Source organism: Microtus oregoni, unplaced genomic scaffold (genome assembly GCF_018167655.1).
Source record: "Microtus oregoni isolate MIOR12 unplaced genomic scaffold, Mior012 000090F_ref0000504, whole genome shotgun sequence".
Taxonomy (NCBI): Eukaryota; Metazoa; Chordata; class Mammalia; order Rodentia; family Cricetidae; genus Microtus; species Microtus oregoni.
Window position 1 is genome coordinate 153537 of NW_024544599.1, and position 21416 is coordinate 174952.

General features: G+C 34.7%; 1 protein-coding gene across 1 annotated transcript in view; it reads left to right on the forward strand.

Annotated features, from left to right (window-relative positions):
• The window catches only part of Slit2 (slit guidance ligand 2), a gene marked incomplete at its 5' end in the record, with an annotated part of 140424 nt that overhangs the window by 4680 nt on the left and 114328 nt on the right, over positions 1-21416 (forward strand). The window contains 4 exons of the mRNA XM_041643762.1: positions 6724-6795; positions 11199-11270; positions 14079-14242; positions 16653-16791. Coding sequence (XP_041499696.1) covers positions 6724-6795; positions 11199-11270; positions 14079-14242; positions 16653-16791 — 447 coding nt within the window. The remainder of the gene's footprint in view (positions 1-6723; positions 6796-11198; positions 11271-14078; positions 14243-16652; positions 16792-21416) is intronic.

Here is a 21416-nt window from a genome sequence, read left to right on the forward strand (position 1 = left end):
ATAGTCTGTTGTTACAAACCCACATGCATTATTTATAAATTGTGCTGTTTACTGTATTGCTATCACGTTTCTTTTTTATGTGCCATTTTGTTTTCCTTTATTTTATTTTTCCAATCAATCCACTTCAACACATCAAACGCGGTTGTAGTCAACCTTACATGGGGCACATAGACAGCCTAACACATTTCATGGATTGTGCCTTCATCTAGTTTAAACTTCTTTCCTGGTGTCTTTTCACCATTATTCACATAATCATGCTGATACATGCTCAAGAGTTTGCCATGTAGTATAGAGCGAATATATAACCTGAAAGGGAAGAATTGTGATCACCTTAAATGCAAGAGATTCCATATATCCTTTCTAGTCAGTTACCAAATTTTCTTTATTTCTAATTTTTCTTAAAAATAAAATCTTTTAGCCATCAAGTTAAAATTATCTGTTCATATCCAATTCTCTCCTAGTGGATTTAATTAGGCCCGAGGCTAGAAATACTTTGAAACAGTTTCTTTATTTATGGGCATGGTCCCTCATTCTTAAATTAAAACTCAAGGGATTTCAATAGATCGTAGAAACTTCTGAATTACCTATAGTTATAGTTCTTCAAGGAAATGATTCTAAGCAATGAATTCCATAAGAGTCATTCTTCACAAGTCTGTGGCACTGAATGACACATACAAAATACAAATTATTTTGATGAAAAAGAATGTGGTGTGACCAGGGGACAGGATGGGTTGATGCCACTCTTAGCACTTAGGTACTGTCCATGGTCCTACACTATCGGTCTTTTTCCCTAACTCCCAAAGCGTCAGAATTGTGACCTTCCCAACAGTGTGATGAGGTAACCAATCATCAAAACTCTTTCCAATTTTGCATATTTTGGTCTTCATAGTGCCCGAAGAACTTTTCTTCTATACTGGATTTTGTTCCATGACTATGTAATATATTTAATGAATTATCAAAAGTTCATCCAAAACAGAACAAACTAAAGCAAACAAAACACAAGAAAAGATGGCTGATTTTGAACACCAACAAAACAAAAGCTAGTAAGAATAGTGTTGTTGCCTTTTTGATCAATGAAACAGAACTGACCTTCAGATTTCTATGTCTCCAGTGTGGGTCAGCACACTTTGATACCTATGAACTATTACAACAGCATCCTAATTGATTTTCACATCCAGGTTATAGTCTTATTGGATAATTCTAACAGAGATACTAGATTACTAGATATTTTTTCATGATGCAGAGGTTTTGCTATCTTACAATATCTGAGAAATTCTGATTAGTTATGATTTTTGCCTGTGACAAAGATTTCCTGATTTGAACTATTACTTCAGCACAGATGCTCTATGCTCAGACCCAAATAATCTGGGTCCTGAAAGCAATCCTTTAACATTATAGTGCCTGTTGTAATTTAGAAAAAGTGGCACGGGAGAGGAAGAAGCCTTGCAACCGAGCTCAGGTGGAGGGGATGGGGGGGGGGGGGCTGAAAACGGGGAGGGAAGAGGGGAAACTGGCCTCTAGGGACAGAAGAGAAAAGAGGTGAGGAAGAGAGAGAGAAAGACAGACAGACCGACAGAGAGACAGACAGACAGACAGAGACAGACACAGAAAAAGAAAGGAGAGATGGGAGGTGGGCAGGACCCTTAAAAGGGAACATAGTGAATGTGCACAGGTGGAGCTCTTAGTGGCCACAGCTGAGAGCGTTTATCCCAAGGCCAGGCCAGTGCAGATGCCTGAAAGCCAACAGTGCCTCTAGTCAGACTGTTTTTTCATGGGGCTGTTCTTTCTTCTGTAGGTAAAATTTTCATTTCTCTCTAACTAGGTGCACTCTATCACTGTTTACCATCTATGAATATCTATCTACCTACCTTTCTGTCTGTCTATGTTTCTATGTAAGTATGTATGTATGAATGTATGTATGTATGTATGTATGTATGTATGTATCTATCTATCTATCTATCTATCTATCTATCTACCTATCTACCTATCTATGTGTTTGTGTGTGTGTATATGTACGTGACATGACAACTTAGATATTATATAGGGCTGGAAATTGAATCCAGTCTTAATGCATGCTAGGAAACATTTCGACTGCTGGGCTACATCATAGACATTTAAAGAGATCTAAGTTTTTTCTACACTAATTTAAATACTTCTACCTAAAGGAATCACAGCCTTTATAGAATTTTACATTACTTCTTTGACTTGTGCCCATACATTTATCTAAAAATTCACCTGAAGCAAAAAAGCATTGTGAATTTGCTTCCTCGGGTCTTGGATACTGTGTGGGAACTTGGGGGAATACATCATTCTCAATTACAATCAAAGATAAACATAATATTTGCTATTTACTGTAGACAAGTTTTCAGACTTTTGAGTCTTATTATTTCATCTGTGCAGTAGAGGTGTTGGCAATATTTACCTTCTCAATTTACTGTGAAGGATAATTAGATTGTATATCAATGAATATGTAATATTCAGTGTAAGTGTGAATATTTATTATACTCAGTCTTAGTGTCAGACAGGTTTGGTTAATTTTTCTAGAAATTCCAGGACACAAATATCATTCTAGTTGTGTTTTCTCTATTTTCTATTAAAAATACTTCTTTTACTTCTACAGGCTCTTTTCATTCCCTCAAACAGCAAGTGCATATACATTTGTAACATAAAGTATTCTAGTGAAATTCAAAGTTTCTTGTTACTGAGAAGATATATAAAGCATTGCCTGAAAGACTGTAAAATAATTAAAACTAAGATGAATTCAAATTCTTGAAATTCTTTGGATAGTTTCTCACTTTAGCATGAAGTACCCCAAAACCAGGCTCTTGCTGGTGCTCAAGATAATGTGGTTATTTAAATTAATATATATGATATTTATTGATTTAGCCAACTTGTGCTATCTGCCTTTTTTACGTGTTATTGTTTCAATTACAAAATGTTGTTTGAATAACAGTTGGCATGAGATTTGGCTATTTACAATTTAATATAGACTTGAATTTTACCCTTAGGGAAAGATACTATATCCACATTAAAAGACTTTGCTAGCTTTTGTTCCCCAAATTTACTGTTTTTTTTTTGTTTTGTTTTAGAAAAAATAAATCAGGTTTCTTTAGATTGCAAAATACTTTTATCGACTCTGACCATTTTTATTTGTTTTAAATTATCTAAAGTTTTATAGAGTCCTTTATTTTACAGCAACAATATAAATAACAGACCATTTCTTGCTCCTGAAATTAAATATAGCAACAGTCGGTCATTGTCATATGAACTTCATTGAGAAATTGGTAACCTCTTGTTTGGATCACACAGTATTATAGATGTTAATGCTCTGTGATATTTCACAATTAAGTCTATTTTAAACATTCTAATTTTTATGAAAGAAAGCCAATTAGCAACTGGATATTATTTCTTGGATGTTGAAGAAAAATATATGTTTGCTATGTTTAGAGATGCAATCATCTAAATTTAACACTGTGAAATAAGCTTTTCATATAAGATTAAAATACAGTATGGCATCTAAATTTTAAATCAAGGATATAGGAAATATTTTAAGAAAACTTTAACGAAACATACAGTATTTCCTGCTCTATTATATTTACCCTTTTGTCCCTATTATACTAGTTTTAGACTTAGTGTTAGAAGGTTATATATTGTTTCCATTAATCACACTCAGAGACTTTTTACTGTGAAATAAAACCAGGGAAGCTTCATATATTCTGTGTGTGAGTCACAGAGTGCGCTGCTCAGTGTCCGAGTCTGTTGGCCTGAGACTATAGCCAACCAAGCTAGGCACCATCAATACGGGGAGCCTGGGCTTCCTCGGAATCAGTGAATTCTTGTCCAACCACTGCTGAGCATAGGACTTAATGCCTACCAGGATGAGGAAGAAGGTGATGATTCCTTTTGACCTCTCTCCAGAAACCTCCAAATAAATTATGTTGTTGGGCTATTTTGACAGTTTGTTTTGAACCCTGTAGACAGATGAAATTCTGCACACAGAGATTGCCGCACAGCAATCACAAAAGCACAAAGTTTTCTGTAGCCACTCACTTAACTGTCAAAATTCACAACTGATAGAGAAATTATTCAACAATTTGTGTTTGCTTATCTTTAACTTACTCACAACTCCATGAATTATTTACATCCTGAGGAAATGCGTGTCCTGAGATTTGGTAACATTCAAAAAACTTTAAAAATATACTCACTCATGTTTTACTTTTATGAAACTCAAACATTCCAAATATCTTTACCATAGAGTTTACATATATATTTTAAACTGTCGAGAACTACATGTAACACACGGAATACCAAAAGGGAGTTCAAGTGCCTAAGTTTCCAGCAATAGTACAAATTCTGCCATAAGGAAAACGATGGGTCTTTTAGTCTTGTACAACAGGATTCGCCTGGGTGCTTTCTGGCATGCTCCAGATTCCCCTTTGTGCATTGTATGCATGATTTAGAAGCAGCTGTGTCAGCACTGATTTATACATTGACAGCTAAGGATAATAAGATATGGGCAAACATACAGCTCACCCTTTTACAGATTAACCTGGAGACTGCATTAGGCAAATTTGATAGCATTAAAAGATTTTGCCAATTTGTCTGGAAACAATTTCTCTTTTGTAGCATGTCAAGGGTAACACTTCTTGCCACTGTACTAATTTAAATGGCTTTGATAAATTGTTCAAGAGGTTAGAGAATGGTAGTGTAGATATATATTTGGCACTTCGAAATAAAAAGGCTATTAACTTAATTGTTAAATGAATTTAATCTTTAAAAATCAAAAGTGCTCAAGGATCTAAGTGTTTTCTTGGAACCACAGCAACCATATTATATCATGAGGCTTTAAATGTCTTCCTGGAAAATGAAATTATACTTCTGCATTGCTTCCTAATAAGCGGGAAAAGCTTTCAACTATTGCAGTAGCAGGAGTCCTGGGCAGTATTAGGGAAAAGCTAAGGTTTATAAATATGGTGGAACTCTATCTTTCCCAGGATGCACTTGTTTTTATATTGTCCTACATTGTACTATTTACGAGACATCAGGTAGTATTATCTATGATTCTGTTTCCTGGAGACTTATTTAACACTGAGATGCAGCATTCATGAGATATTCCCTACATACATACTTTCTAAATAAGGGATCTATGGAGACCTCTCTGGAAGCTAGCAGATGCACTCACCACACCTCTATTCAGTAGCCCTGCGAGAAGACCAGCTGTTGTATGAAATGTTCAAACAGTTCCTTCAGAGTAGTCCTCAAGTGTGAATTGGGCCTCTTGGTGAATTCTGGGCTTGAAACAAGGACAAGATGCGTTGATATTTTGATAGTAATCTAGCTCTTATATGTCCATGTTTCCAGAGCACTCATGGAAGGCAAACATTTAATTTCTCTATCAAATGAAGCATTAAAATACGTTTTCTCTACTGGAACAATAATGTCTCTAAACATCAAGGTACCATTGTGAGAACTACTTGTTGGAAACAGGACAGGAAGTACTCTGTTCTTTCTTTCGAGAAAGTCAATTACTTTTCTATGTATTGTTGAAAGTGCTTTCTTCTCTACAAGACATAAGGTACAACATACAAGACGTCCCTATCACAGTTTCCCCTCCTCCCGCTCCCCACATCCTTTCTTCCCAGATTGGAAGTAAATTTCTTAAAATGAACAGTAAGATTTTTAATTCAAACAAAAACATCAGAAAAAGAAAAAAATCATAAGCAAGTTTGAGCCATCCATTTTATTCTGTCTACAACTGAATATTGATGTTCAGTCTTTAAAACACTAAAGAAGAGTCATTTGTTTGAATGATATATGATTGAGTGGGCTGAAAGAAAGGTAAAATGTTTCATAAAGTATATGCTATTGCGACAAAATCCTTACAGTTGACGTTTTTCTTTTTTTATTGTCTGGGGCTAAAAATTAGCATCTTAAAGAAAATAACCAAAGTTTCATTTAAGTTTTAATGAATTCATTTACATCATGTGCTAATAGTGAGCAAATAGTTTGTTGGTGTTTTTTTTTTTTTTGGAATCACATTCTGAAAGTTTCTTAACTCAAAAAATTCTAGACATTGAAGAGAATTTGTATGTAACAATAAATGCAAATCTGAACGGTAGTGAAGCCCGGTTTACAATGACAGTGAGCTTTCTAATGTGTGGTCTTGGTTCGAAGGGTGGGGAGATGCACCACATCCTTTCTTGTTTTCAGTTTGGAGTCTGGAAAGAGGCTGCCTTTAAAAGATGGAAACCGAAAGTAGCCTTCCTCCTTCTTGCCAAGGATAGTGAAATTAACATGCAGCTGGGCTTCTCTGATAAATGGATTCTGTTAGGTCACTGAGGGGGTGCATGTGACATTAAGTGATTTACAGCCCTTTACCTTAATGAAATTGTTTCAGCAAGATGACGCTGAAAGCTCTTAATGGATAGCTTTTCTTGATGTAATGAAATTGCATTCCTATGGCATTTAATATAAGGTGCAGTTATTATTTACTGGAGCTTTCCAAGGGCTGCTATTTGCACAGACAGTTTGGAACAAAAAGAGACTTCAGTAGCTGCACAGGGAGGGCAGGATGGCTTGTGACAGTCTTAAGCGGATGAGTGTGCGTGAGGAAGCCTTTCAGGAAGTGCGATCGGAGCGTCAGTGCTCCTTCAGAAGTCTTCAGGTCTCCTACACCCAGCTCCTGTGCCTTTCCGTTACATGGTCTTTTAATCCATTTAATAGGCAACTGGATTACAACCAGATCAGCTGCATCGAAGATGGGGCCTTTAGAGCGCTGAGAGACCTAGAAGTACTGTGAGTATCGCTTATTTCTCTGACTCTTTTCTAGAAAGTTGTTTCATTGTTTCTAGAGAGTAATAATGTGATGACTTAGCTACTGTCTAATAGTCCTGTGTCAAAAGGTTTTCCTAACGACAACAGCAACAACAACAAATACTCCTTTAAAAAAACTTGTGAATACCCAGAAGAGTCTAGATGTATGTGGGCGAAACCATGCAAATGTTTCTATGTAGACATTCTGTATTTAAGAAGAGCACTTGAAAGCCTACTATTAATAAAATATCCTCATAGCATTGATAGATGTTTCCAAAGTTCCCAGATCCCTAAATATTAAGATAAAAATCCAAAATAAACCACTATTTAATAATATATTTGGTGGTTAGTGTGAAATGGAAAGGTGTTTTCATTTAATCATGCAATTTTCCTTGATGACATAAGTCAAGATCATTTTTGTATATTTATTTTGAATTTGGGTTCCTAATTTGAATGAGCCATGGATGAGATCCATTTCAGAGACTTCACTGCTATTCTCCTTGAGTGAAAAGATTTTTCCATGCATTAGTTCCATCTGCAACACAGTCAGAAATTTAACGTGTTCAATATGAAGTGGTTTTGAATTTCTCATTAGTTTGTTAAAAGTTGTACAAGAATTAACAAGTCCACCCTCCATAAAAAGAGGGTGAGTTAATTGAGAAGTTTTGAGCCACTGAAATATAATCTGAAGATGAATAATATTTCAACCAAGATATCTTATTTTACTAAGATTGCTATGTGATTCTTATTTTTATTACATGTTGAGAAGAGTTTCTACCTGTCCCCGATCTGAGTTAACATCTTAAAGAGTTGATAAGAAATCACAAATGTTACTTGTCTGAATTGTTCAGTACATGGAGGTGATGTTTATTGCTGTTGAAAAAATCTTTTTCTACTTCAAAGATGGTCAAATTGATTACATACACTTTAGTTTAAAGCCACTTTTTAACCAGTGTGCAAATAACTGTGCTGCTTGTGTGTGAGGGTGGAGGTGGGGGCGGTGAGTGAGTGTAGCAGAGGGAGAGCAAGTGTCAGTCCCACAAACTGAAGTGTTTAATATAGAGAGAGAACTATATAACATATATACCTACAGATTAACTTGAATCAGAAGTAGTCACCTTGCATATTGTCATTTTCATCTTAGCAAATTTCTAAAGATTGATTTTTTTTGAGAACTGTTATTATGCGAATGAAATAGAACTTTAAACATTGGGATATTGTTAAATTTTATCTTAATAAAATGACTAAAGTTTGACCTCTGCGGGAACCATTACTATGCAACATGATATTCTTTACCATGAGGTTAAATAAAAATCTAAAACATTGGAATGAGGCTCCTAATTTCATATCATAGAGCTGCATGATGATTACAACCTGCTTACAGATGCAAATAGTTAAAATTATCCACTACAAGAGAATGTTTGTGTATTTTTAAAATATTTCAATGTTTTTGGTAAAATTTGTGATGTCACAAAAGTAATTTATATAATTTTTAGAAATAATACATTTAGTGCATTTTAAACAGTATTTCCATAATTGGATTGATAAAGGAGAATGGGATAAAACATTGAAAAGATGGAATTATTAAATAGACCATTACTAAATGGTGTTCCTGAAAAAGGGTGACAATTCTGACTTTGTAGATTCTCTTCTTATGATCTCATGAAAGAATAGCAACTTAAGGTTCATATGATGTTACCCAGATACCCAGGGTTTTAATTTAAGTTTTATTTTTATTCCATGAGCATATTTGATTATCTGACACTATTGAGGCCAAACAAGAGAATATGGTGTGATCATGCTGATCACTGATAAAATGTCTAGATAAGGATTTCTTTTTTTAGAAAAAGAGTTAATGAAGTCTGAGATTCCAAGAGAAGTCAGGATATGTGAGACACGAGTTGGTTTCTTATGCTTCCTGTTTAATTCTGGTTGATAGACTATATAATTAACTATGTATTTTTACTATGAAGAAATAGTCTCAATAACATTGAAAACTAAATTTGTCTATAAGGCTTTTTTTCTTATTAGGACATTGGACAGAGAAATGAAATAAAAATGCTAGATTTATATATTTTTCCTATAGAATAGTCATAACTTAATTAAATGGGAACATGAGTCATGTCCATTAAACACTAGACTCTCTGCCAAGTCCTGCTCTTGGTTGGCACCAGGTGATAGTAGCAACTAAATCATCATCAAATTCTAACGTGTACGCCATCATTTCAAGGGGAATATCTTATATTTTTGCACTAATAAAACTTTTTTTACAAAAACATATTCTGGTTAAAAAAAAGAGCGAAGTTAAAAATTGATTTAGTTCCCATGCAAAAGAAGTATTCACAAGTGAACTCCTCAAATCGTATCACAGTATACCCTGTACCTTCAAAGATTTTAGTTATGTTGAGTATGCCTAAATTTTGAGAGTGGGAAAAGATGTCAGTTGAAATCAAATCTCTTTGAAAAGAGACATACCTGCAGAGATGAATAAGACAAGCAGAAGATACTTTGATAGAGTTGGTAAGAGTAATGGACTTTTTTTGGGTTGATTGTTAATTTTGTGAAATATTCTGGGGGTGAAGTGAAAGTGAAGGACTACAGTTTATCGAAGACTAAGTGATCTGTAAAAACAGTGATTCTTCGAGTCGGAAATTGACAGGACACCGGGGGTTCTGCCCATGTAAAAGAGGTACACCGATAAGCAGGGGGATGGCATGTGAGCCTTGTCAGGAGTTTGCACTGGACTTTTTAACTGAGCACTCTGTGGAGGTCAGACGAGGGACATCAATGAAATGAGCCAGCAAAGAGATGGACTGGGCAAGAAAATAGACAAGAAGAGACAGGCCTCTCCCATGTGGAGTCTGCAGGTACACTTGACTATGCCTTTCTTGTTCTGCTGAGCCTCTTGTTTCTTATATCAACATGGTGAAGGCAGGCATGAAAATATCTTCAATAAAACCTCAAACTACTCTTGAAAGAAAAAGAAACAAAACACAAACAAGCAAGCAAACAAACAGAAACCAAAAATGGATAGACAGCGGAGGACACTGCGCTCCTCAGTAAACCAGACATGATATTCGCCGTTGTCATACCTAGTGTTCAGTTGTTTGTTCTCCCGGTGCTATGGAAGGTGGTCAAGCAATATGACTCACCCAGGAACTTTGAAATAGAAATTTTTAGATCAATCTCCTACTTATTGTTAAAAATACTAGTAATTAATTCATCTATTTCTTTTTGTTAATCACGCGTGTGAGAACTAGAAAGAGTACCTTTTCAGTTATCCCTCTTCAGTTATACCATCAGGTGTGCAAGATTGCTGTCCATGATGTTATCGAGAGACCAGGAATTGACTTCTCAGGAAAGTTGGTTACATCAGCTGTGTACTTAAAACATTGAATGACCCTCTTTGCTACCCAGTTTTGAAATGTATTCGTAGATAAAATAAGTAACCTAGTGACTTAAGGTCACATAGACACAATACGTAATTCATGAGCATCTATAAAACATTGAAACCACTGCCTCATGTTGTCTAAAATCTGGTATTTTCTAATGCTCTGCCATCATGAACGACTTGTGAAATACTGTTACAGTATATCTGATGTTTGAAGTAAAAGTTGACGTCACAAAGGAATTTTCTTTCAATTGATTCTCTTTCCCACTTTCAACATAATAATTACTATGAAGGGAGAGAAGGAGCAATCTGAATTAAGCAACAATTATACCTTTCACCAAAGCTCCTTTGACCAGCTGTCTTTCTGATTCTACCTCACGACATGATGACTGAGATTGTGACCCAGCAGAATTACACAAAGGACAGTATGCCATGCTACAACTAAAAGAGTACCATAAGGCTTCAATATGCTGCTAGAGCAAGGCACTTCATCTCCAAAAGATGAAAATGCCAAATATATACGCATGATATTTCACCCAAGCTTAAGGAGTAGCCATTACCCACAGCAAGGGGGATTAAATAGTCCTTTATAATAATGATTATGTGTTGTTGGTATGGGATGTCAGCTGAAGAGTCCAAGAATGTGAACATCACCATGGACACTAATTAAACAAAGAAATGTAAAGTCCAATTTTCTAATTCATTTTTCTATGGTAATCAAGCAGGCTTGCATGCAATAGTATAATGTAACAAAAATGTCTGTCCTAAGCCATACATATATATTTTAAAAGTGTTTAATAAGATGGAATGCATAGTAATATATTAAATATGAAAATTAGGTATCATATTTTCTCTAAAATAGTGAATTCTCTATGTGTTCTCTACAAAGAAGTTTACTTAAATGAAGTCATAAGAAAATTTTGATGTTAATATAAAAAGATCAATGATTTTCCAAATCTAACTAAAAATTTTAACTTTTTTTTTTATTCTACAGCACTCTCAACAATAACAATATTACTAGACTTTCAGTGGCAAGTTTCAACCATATGCCTAAACTTAGGACATTGTAAGTAGCCAAAATGTACAGAAAGATGGATTTAATTATTAAGAATGTTTTTTCAGTACAGTCGTTAATAATCAATGTATAGGACCATTAGTTCATTATAGCATAGGCAAAGAAAATGCAACTTGGGAAGAATGCTAGAAGTACTATTTTAGAAAATGAACTGTTACTCTGAAAACTTGGTTTCCTTACAAATGATATGCATTGCAGAAAGTTTGGAGAAAAATAAAACATTTACTTTGAGCTATTGGAGAGGTCACATTCCATTAAAAAGTGAAAGACTCCTTGATTGGCTGTCAGAAATGATAAATGGGAAATCTTTATGATTTTATTACTGTATTAGAAGCAGACCTAATACAGCTAACGTGTGCTCCAGCATTCTCTGTAATGTAAAGTCAGGGCATCACCCACTGCTGCTTGCATAATTAAAGCTGTGTCAGCATTTACATTTAAAACTATCTCTCCAGGGTCACACACAGTCATTAAGATATTTTTGTGAAATAAAATATGAATTACAGCTTATTTTTCTCTCTCCAAGAAAAATGAACCGTTAAACCCCAATGTGCAGCTTTTGAATTTTAGTATTTTAAGATACGGATCTCTGGTGAACTGGGTTTCAAAATCACCCAGACCTAGAAGGTGAATTGCTAGAAACAGGGGAACAAAATCAAAGATTTGGGCTTGTGGTGGAGAAATGTATTTTTAAATAAGTTACGTCTATTTTGATTAATTTTTCAAAACATTTCTCTTTTTAAAATAGCAAATAACCGAGCCAGGCATGGCAATGCACAATTGGCAATCCAATCATTTAAGAGGCAAAATAGGAAGTTTGGGCATTCAAAGATGACCTTTGCTACATAGGGAGATCAAAGCAGCATGAGTTACATGAGATTCTCCCTTATAAAAATAAACAAAATAAACAAATCAATAAGCAATCAAATATATGATACTTGAAAACATTCATTTAATTTTTTAAATAAACACACTGAGTTGTGTCTGGTGACAAGGCCTTTAATCTCAATAATCTCAATATTCAGGTAGCAGAGGCAGGTAGAGCTATTGAGTCCAAGGCCAGTCTCGTCTACATGGTGAGTTCTAGCCAAGGATGCATGCTCAGATCTTATCTAAAAAATAAAATTGTAAAGTGCTTCATTGTATAAATCGTTTAATTCCTTGACATTGCTAATTTAATAACTAAATGTATTTCCCTATCAAAATGAGATTGATTAATAACCTCACTTACCTAAACTGTTTTTGACAAAATCAGTTTAATACTAACTTTATGTAATATATGTGCAAAGAAAGAACTATGATTTTAATACCCGTAAAAAGAAATACAGTTAAACTGTACATCAACATATCATTGCATTTTTGTGCCTTTATCTGCTGGTAGCCATATACTAGCTTATCTTCCAAACCAGCTGTAAATTGTTTTTTCATTTTTTAAAACTTTTTCTTATTGATTTTATTGAGCTATACATTTTTAAAATATTTTTGTATCTTTTCATCACGCCCTGTGTGACATGGACATGGAAACAGGCTCTGTTCAGTTGAACATGTTTGGTAACAATGGTGAAAGTGGTACCAGTGGCTACCAAAGGCAGTGATCAAATTCTGGTCACTCACCGTTCCAAAAATCCAATATTTGACCTCAGGATAGCCATTTTAGTTTTGATGCAGGGCATCCTGGTTCTTATACAAACACTCAAGGAGAATATGACCATCATTTAATTTTAAATCCCCCCCCCCTTTTGGTTGGCTCATTTTTCTCTAGCATCGTTGGTACTTAAAAAATTCCATTTTTATACTTGGATTATCTTTCTAGGCTGAGTTCTGTATTTTACAATCCATTATCATTATTGAGTTAGAATTGAACACATCAGCTAAAAGGGGCTAAGATTGTCCCACTGTGTCATAGACAATTCTAGGAACGATGTTTTGATTTATAGCATTAGGTGCCCTGTCTTTAGTTTGAGCAAACATAAAACACAGTTTGAAGTCATTTATATAATTTAGTGGATACATTTGCCTGATATTTTATTAATGGAGAAGTACTATTTGCAATTTGGAAGGAACCCATGATCTTGCATAGATTCTGGCAGCATAAAGGGGTCTTATTTAATTTCTTCCCATCCAGCCACTTTTGCCTTTTAATTTTACTCTTTGCTCTTTGAAGCTAGATTCTAAGAACCAAATTCAGCTAATCCCTTTTCTGAGAGACTGGGCCCAGTGGGGTGGGGGAATAAGAAGGGAGGGAGGGGAGAAATTACAAGAGGTATGTTAAAAGCCGACTGTCTTATATTGAATTATTATTCATCTTACTCAGCAAAATAGTGCTATGCTAAAATGACTTTGTAAGCCGTTGCTATAGGGACTAACAATGGTCTTTGCTGATATTTGACCTATAAGCCACACCTTTTGTTCTAAACACTTGCCGTCCACCCCTCTTCATGCCCACAGCCTTGGACCACCTCCATTGGCTTTTGTTGTGGTGGGGATGGAGAATAATTTGCCCCGGGCTGATATTTTTTTTCTCACTACCCCTTTGAAGGAATATAAGCAAAATAATTTCATGGTCCTTCTTCTTCTGCCTTTTTGCCTAGCTCAGACTAGAACTGACTCATGTTTATGAAGTAGTTTAATTATCTGAGAAATAATTGTATTAGGAATTCCCTAAGGTGTGCCTGTATTGGTGTTTTTTTTTGTTTGTTTTTTGTTTTGTTTTGTTTTTTTTTTGTATATCTTTTTACGAATAAAGTTTGAATTAACGGTCTCCTGTTTTCTTGCTTTGAACTCCTCCCTCTTATTTAGTCGACTCCATTCAAACAACCTGTACTGCGACTGCCACCTGGCCTGGCTCTCGGATTGGCTTCGCCAACGGCCTCGGGTGGGCTTGTACACTCAGTGTATGGGCCCATCCCACCTGAGAGGACACAATGTAGCAGAGGTTCAAAAACGAGAATTCGTCTGCAGTGGTAAGATCAGTTGGGTTGTAGTAGGAAGAAAAAAAACCACTGGTGTAACAGGTGTGAGGAATTCAAATTTCAAAGGTTCCGACTTGCTCCCCAGGGAGTCATCATGCATTCATCACCATGGAGACTCTGTTGTGCAGCGAGAAGAACACTCGATTCTAGGACATTTGTACCTAGGGCAATTGTTGATTACTCGGATAGAACAATCTTTGCAGTTGCATCCCAAGGGAATATAGGAAATTCCCAGTTGTAACAATATTTGTGAAATATACTCACTAGTGAAAGATGACTAGTAATCCTGGATTCTTATCCTAAAATTCAGTACAACTCAACTGTGATTATAAAAAAAATAGAGTATCTCTTTATAAATATGTACATCTAATGATTCACTTCTACTAAAAATAAGTATATTTTTATGTACCAAAACATCTGTAAAACATATTTATCAAAGGCTACCATTTGCTGTATTCTGCATGTCTAAACAGTAATGTAAATATTTCACACATAGCTGCCTCACTTTACCCTTGAAACAACTATATGAACAATATAAATTAATCTCTATATTGGAGACTAAAATATAGTATAAAATCATAAGCTTTTCCAATTTTATATGTTCAAATCAAGGATCTCAACCTATATAGTCTATATTTGCATACATATATGTACATATGCACACAAATAAATTATATACATGCATATGACTATGTGTATTTATGAATATATGTCTAGGTGTGCTTCAGAACACTTTGTTTAAAATATAATGAAACACATAAACTTTTGATTGTCCTGGGGATAGACCCCAGGCTCGTGTATATTTTGACAAGACCTCTTCCAAGCCTAATACGAAGTTTGAAATCACTATATAATTGGCTTTTCTTATTTACCTGCACAGATATGGATTCAAGCAACCAGCATCAAAACATTACTAAAACAAATGATCAGTACTGAAACTTTACCATCATTTTCTTGTCTTTAGTCTCTAAGCAATGCACTATTCTAACAAATATTTGCATATCATTTATATTCTATTCATTGTTGTAAGTAATCAAAAGATGACTGATATTATAGGGTTGATTTGCATAGGCCTTATCCAAATATGATCTTACTTTATAAGGGAATTTTACAGCCACTTATTCTGGTATGTGTGGAGGTCCTCGTCTCTTCACCCATGCTTACCATGCATTGAAAGCAGTTCACATTTTTAAATGACTGGAAGAAAATTACTAGCTCATTTTTGGACATTTAAAGAAATCTTTTGGACGTTTAAATGTATTTCCACACTTTGTGATCTACCTCCAGTTTTCTTATAATAACCTGGAGTATTCTCGGTGTGTTTGGTTGCTTTGTAAAAATCCAAACAAATGACTAACATTTCTCTAACCATCGTTTTTCTCTTTTTTGTTTTCTCCGCGCTGCCTTCTAGATGAGGAAGAAGGCAAGTTTATATTTTGTGTTTGTGTTTTCTCCCTCTTTGCATTTTTTTTTTTTTTTAGACTTAGAATATTGTTGTACTTGGAGAACCAGTGTGGAGGTCTGGGTTTAGCAACTAGCCCACAGTCTTTTCCTGGCACTTCTCTCACACCGGGAGGGCCCCTTCCCAGTAGATCCCAGAAGATTGTCCTGATTTTCTCCAGAAACCATGGCTAAGCAGGCGCCTGTTTGGTGCAACCTGGCTGATGATGTTCTGGTTTTCGTTACTCAGACTGGGAAATCTGATTTCAGGAGACTTTTGTGTTCAAACACTGAGCAGTGAAATTACACATCTGCAGGTGACTGCTCATAGCAAAAGTTTCTATCAGATGAAGCCCTGAAAAGAATCATTTGGGCGAACAATTATAGAATGATCTCCCACAAATTACCATAATAACTTCAAAGAAAGCAGCAATTTTGAATCTGTCCAGACATCAAACTTCTATTATCTAGTTTTCTCCTCCATTTGTTGGCATGGGCTAACTTAATTTGACCAACAGTTATGTCAATCAAGATGGAAGTCCTCTGCATTTTTTTCTTTCTTTTTTTCAGAAGCAAAGTAAATTATGCTACATCAGTTTGATTAAAACCAAGCTCCAGTTAAGCTTATTAGAAATTATATAGCTCATTCTGAAATATCTGCTTTTTGAGAACTCATGTTACTTTTGAATAGAATTCTGGTCTGTATCTAAATTTAGTATTACTAACCTTTTCTAAGTTTTGAAAATATTACAATTGTTATGATTTCTTAAAATATTAAGATATAACTGCATGCTTTCCCAAATATAGTCTAGAAATATTAAGGATGCTTATTTAATAAACAAGCATGGGATGACATGATCTTTGCCTCCTGCTTTCTAAGATTAACACAGTCCGTATATCTCTCTATTGTGAAATTCCAGAGAAAAAACTAACTTCTGTTGATTTTTTTTCTCTCTTTCAGGTCATCAGTCATTCATGGCTCCCTCCTGCAGTGTTCTGCACTGCCCTGCTGCCTGTACCTGTAGCAACAATATTGTGGACTGCCGAGGAAAAGGCCTTACTGAGATTCCCACAAATCTTCCTGAGACCATCACGGAAATGTATGTGCCCCGAATTTTCTTTCTCTTTCAACCTCCCTAATTAATCAAACGCATGGTTTGCTTTCAGGAAGTTTGGGCTTCTTAGGCACCTCTGATTAGTTGCTTTAGGCAAAGCATCTCTTCAGAAATGTGTCAACCTTTCCTATGTGCACTTATATACATTGATGAAAGGATTATGATTTGATTTTATCACAGGTATAATTAAAAGGAATATATTTCAGAAAATAATATTTGAATAAGCATTTAGGCTTTTTTAAAGACAATATGTGCTTCTCATCCTGATGTTAATTTAAGGTCAGTAGGTTTAGTTATGTTGAGTTCTGGCTAAAGCAATGGAGTACAAAAAGGTGGCCAACAGAAGTAAATAAAGCACAACGAGAGGGTTGCTGCCTTCTCAAAAACTCAGGTTTAGATTGAAGTCTCATGATCCTTTTTAAATGCATAGAGTATATAAATACAGAATGTGCTAGATTGTAGCAAGTGTCATCTATTACTTAGCTAGAAAATTTAAAGTTTGTAACATAGTTACTACTTCCATCAAAAGCTCAGTCCTCTTGACTATTATAGACCTTCTTTTTTGTGACGCTGAGGATTGATTGTTAGTGTCCTTGTGAAATGTAAGTCATGTTCATGAAACAAGTGTATATAAGATGCAATTCAGAATGTCAGCATCATAGAAAGTTTAGAGGAAAAATCACAGTTTCTATTAATGAAGAAGGTATCTCTAACTGCCTAGATTATCATATTACTGTTTTATAGGGCAACTCTAAATTGTAACACTGTAATCAGTTTTTGATTGTTTGCTTAAATTAATAAAAGAGGAACAATTTCTCATAAAAAGCAAAAAAAAACTTTTTAAGAACCACTCCTTTCAACCCATTTGTTTAATTTCTATAAGTGAACTGCTTCAATTTTCTTTATGTGAGAATAATCTTAGTCCAAGAATATATGTTATTTTCAAGTATAATATGTGCTTAATAATGTGTTTAGATAATTAGGGTAAGAAACATGATCTTCTACAAAGCCTCCAAAATCCATTGAGATTTTTATACAAGCAACAAAGCATAATAGACTCTTCATCCAAGGTTTAGTTGGTGGAATAAGATCTTACGATTTCTATGTATTTGGTTTTGGCTGGGTATTGCAAGAATAAGATATGGTTTGGGAAGTACCAGGTCCAGTTCTGTAAGAAAGAAACACTAGGAACAAATAACAGAGGTGGAAGTGGGTGGTAGGCAACAGAGATTATAAAGGTGAATGGGAAGATAATATTTTCACTTTGAGGCATTGCAAAAAGAAAACACTGTTGTAATAAGTCTCTGTCTATCATTGAAGGCATTATTATTGCAGTTTTTGAGCTTATTTAGAACTTAGAAGAAAGCCTGAAGTATATTATGAAAAGAAATGCACAATAATCATTAATCTCCACAAGATTTATTTTTACAGACACATGAAGAATATATGATAGAGACAATGTAGAAGCAGTGGCATACAGTCAATAATCCTTATTATTTAAAAGAATGCATGTGTGTACTATAATTTTATTGATGTATACTCAGATATAACATTGGACTTCATAAAAGCAATTTCTTTCAAATATCTTATGTCTGTGATCATAATCACCCTAGTTCAATTTCCTCCTCTTCCCAACTTGCATTTCCCCTCTGCTGGCCTCTCTTTCCTACCCCAGTCTCTATTTTGCTTTCATGCTTCATATGTATATTTGTTGTGTATTTATGTATGTATACAGATATGGCTTTCTGTTCCTATAAGAAATTTTTAGAACCCACAAATGAGAAAAGAATCATAAAATGGGAAATATTTTTTCTTTTCCTATCTAGTTTTTCAATTTGCTATGTTGATTTCCAGTCACATTCACTTTCCAGAAAACTACATATGTCTTTCTCCTTTAGAGGCAAATAAAATTCCACTGTGTTTACATGTAGACCACAGTTTCCTTATCCATCATTTGCTGACAGTTGTTCAGGTTGATTCCATAACTTGGATATTGAGTAGTGTTACCATAATAGATCTACATGTACAAGTATCTCTGTGATGTATTGACTTCAGTTCATGGTTCTTTTTTCTGAAACAGTAAAACAGTATAATGGCCTATCCAGATACAAAAAAATATATTTAGTATATAAAGTCATCATCATTTTTTCAGAGATTTTTCTTTTAATTAATGAGTGGTTCTTTGCTGATAGCATTTTAACTATGGAAAGAGGCATCAAGTATTCATTGTTAGATGGGTGGAATGCATGCAAAGGCAGAAGGCATTACAGAAAGCAGAGCGGAGGCCAAGATACACTGAGTAAGAAGAGTTGATACATTTTGTTTAGAATCCCAGTTTTATCTCTCATTTACTGACTCTGAGTTCGTGATTAAGTTACTTCTCTTCTATGATTTCATCATTTTGGGAAACTAAAATATTTTGTTGTTGGGAAATAAAATAATGTGTGTAGAACTATATACACATCCATAATCTAGAAACCCATAAATGATACCTCAAACCTGGAACACGTACAAAAGTAGCACCTGAACTAAACCCCACAGAGAGGTGATGAATGGAAAGAAACTCCGAGTTAATAAAACATTAATAAACAGATTATATAGGAATGCTGCTTGGGTGATATGTGATAATGCAGAGAACAGAGGAAAGGACATTTAAAAATGGGTCATTGCAACTTCATAGAGGGTTTCGATACTATAAAAATCTTAGAATTTATTTGGAATGCATCTGGATACAAGTATTTTTAATTGAATCTTCCAAAAGAATTAGGCTTAGGGCTGTATCTCAATGGACTTTCAAAGCAGAAGATACCTAGGAATCTATTGCCTTACCTTTGTGGATGTTGGAAGAGGAGGAAATGTTGGACAATAATAAGAAGGGGACATGGACACAGATGAGAGTTAAAACAGAGGTTTGATTAGTAGGGATTAATTCTACTGGTGAGGATTTATAGGAAATGCAGCAAAACCGATGCCAGTTTCAAACCTGAGCGGTGGGAAGACTGTAAATAAGAAGTAAAAATTGTAAAGAGGTTCAAATAACATCATGCAGGTTATAATAATTTTAAACAAGGAAAGAACTTGCCTGAGTCAAAACTTATGAAGTAACTGACCCCCCCCCCCCGCCAATAAAAATAAAATCTATGTTGAAAAGTAATTTCATCAAGCAACCAAGGGAAAGAGAAAAGAGGCAGAAGGCTAGGGCAGGGAAAGCTAGAAAGAGCCTCCAGGCAATGTGGTCTGCTCAAGCAAGTGTTGCTGCCTGTGAGCCCACTGAAGTCCAAAGCAGTTCAGACTTTTAACCATTCATATGAAAGGATTCAATTTTGTCAACAGTGATTACAGAAGCCACTTATGAATGTTAAGACTGGGAATCCCAAAGGGTGAAAATGAACAGCTCAAATCGTTCTTCAAAAACAACTGATCGAAAAATTCAGAAACCTGCAATCGTTAGAAAATTAGGATGAAAGAATATCTTTGAGAAAAAAAAATAAAGTTAAATAAAACTAGTGAGGAAAATCAAGAGTTAAAGAAGGTATATGTGCACACAGGAAGAAAGCGGTCAGATCTGCTACTAACGAAGGGGGACTGACAGATGTTCTAGAAGAGCAAGCTAGGGGCAAAAATTTATCAAAAGCAATACAGTGATGTGGGACATTTTAAATGGCTTGTTCTATTAATCATTTTTATTTTTCACTTTAGCACTTTGACTCTACCTTGCATGCTCTATAGACTTCCCATAATGGTGGAGTTTAGCAGCATGGAAGTTATACTAAATAATGTATCCCATTGGGTTTACCTATATTAAAGAGGTGATATGTCATATTGTGGTACCATAACTTCAATTTATAAGTTGGTATAAAAACGTTCGTCAGGCTACAGATGAATTTTATTCATTATTCAGTGGGAATGAAACACCTTCAGAAATGTAACATACTAGCTCAGTGACTCACTCACATTTTTGTTTGTTGAAAATAAAGAATATTGCTAGTATTGAAAAATCATGCAAATGGTACTCAACAAAACATTATTTTCACTTTTTAGAGATAGCTTTAATCAAATATTATTGTTTACACTATTATCATTTTATTATTAAAATATTTATTCATCTTATTCAAATATTTCACAAGGTATAAGTGGGTTATCTGTGTAGCATCTTTATTTCAGATTGAGATATTTTAATAGTTTTGACATGTTTGTTTTCTTAGGCTGTGATACATCTTTACTATAACATTCATAATTATAATAAAGAGAAAGGATATAAGCTCTATATAAGAGTGAACACCTGACTGTGATCTAGGTTACTAAACAATATGCAAATATTATCTCCATTCTATTTTGTTTTTAGGAAGCACAAATCATATTTTGGTGTTTTACAAAACATTTTTTCTTGAAGATATAAAGCATCATAAACTAGAAATAGGTTAACATCTATTTAAACTCTTCAGTGCTGAATGCTTGCACACATAGCATATAATTTGAATTTTCATTGACTTGTGTGATGAGTTTTACAGAGTAGGAAAACCACTTCAGAGGCATGTTCAGAAAACCCTGGGGGAACTCTCCTCAGGAAGCCTGATGACTACACAATGATTTTATCATGGCCAGTGGTT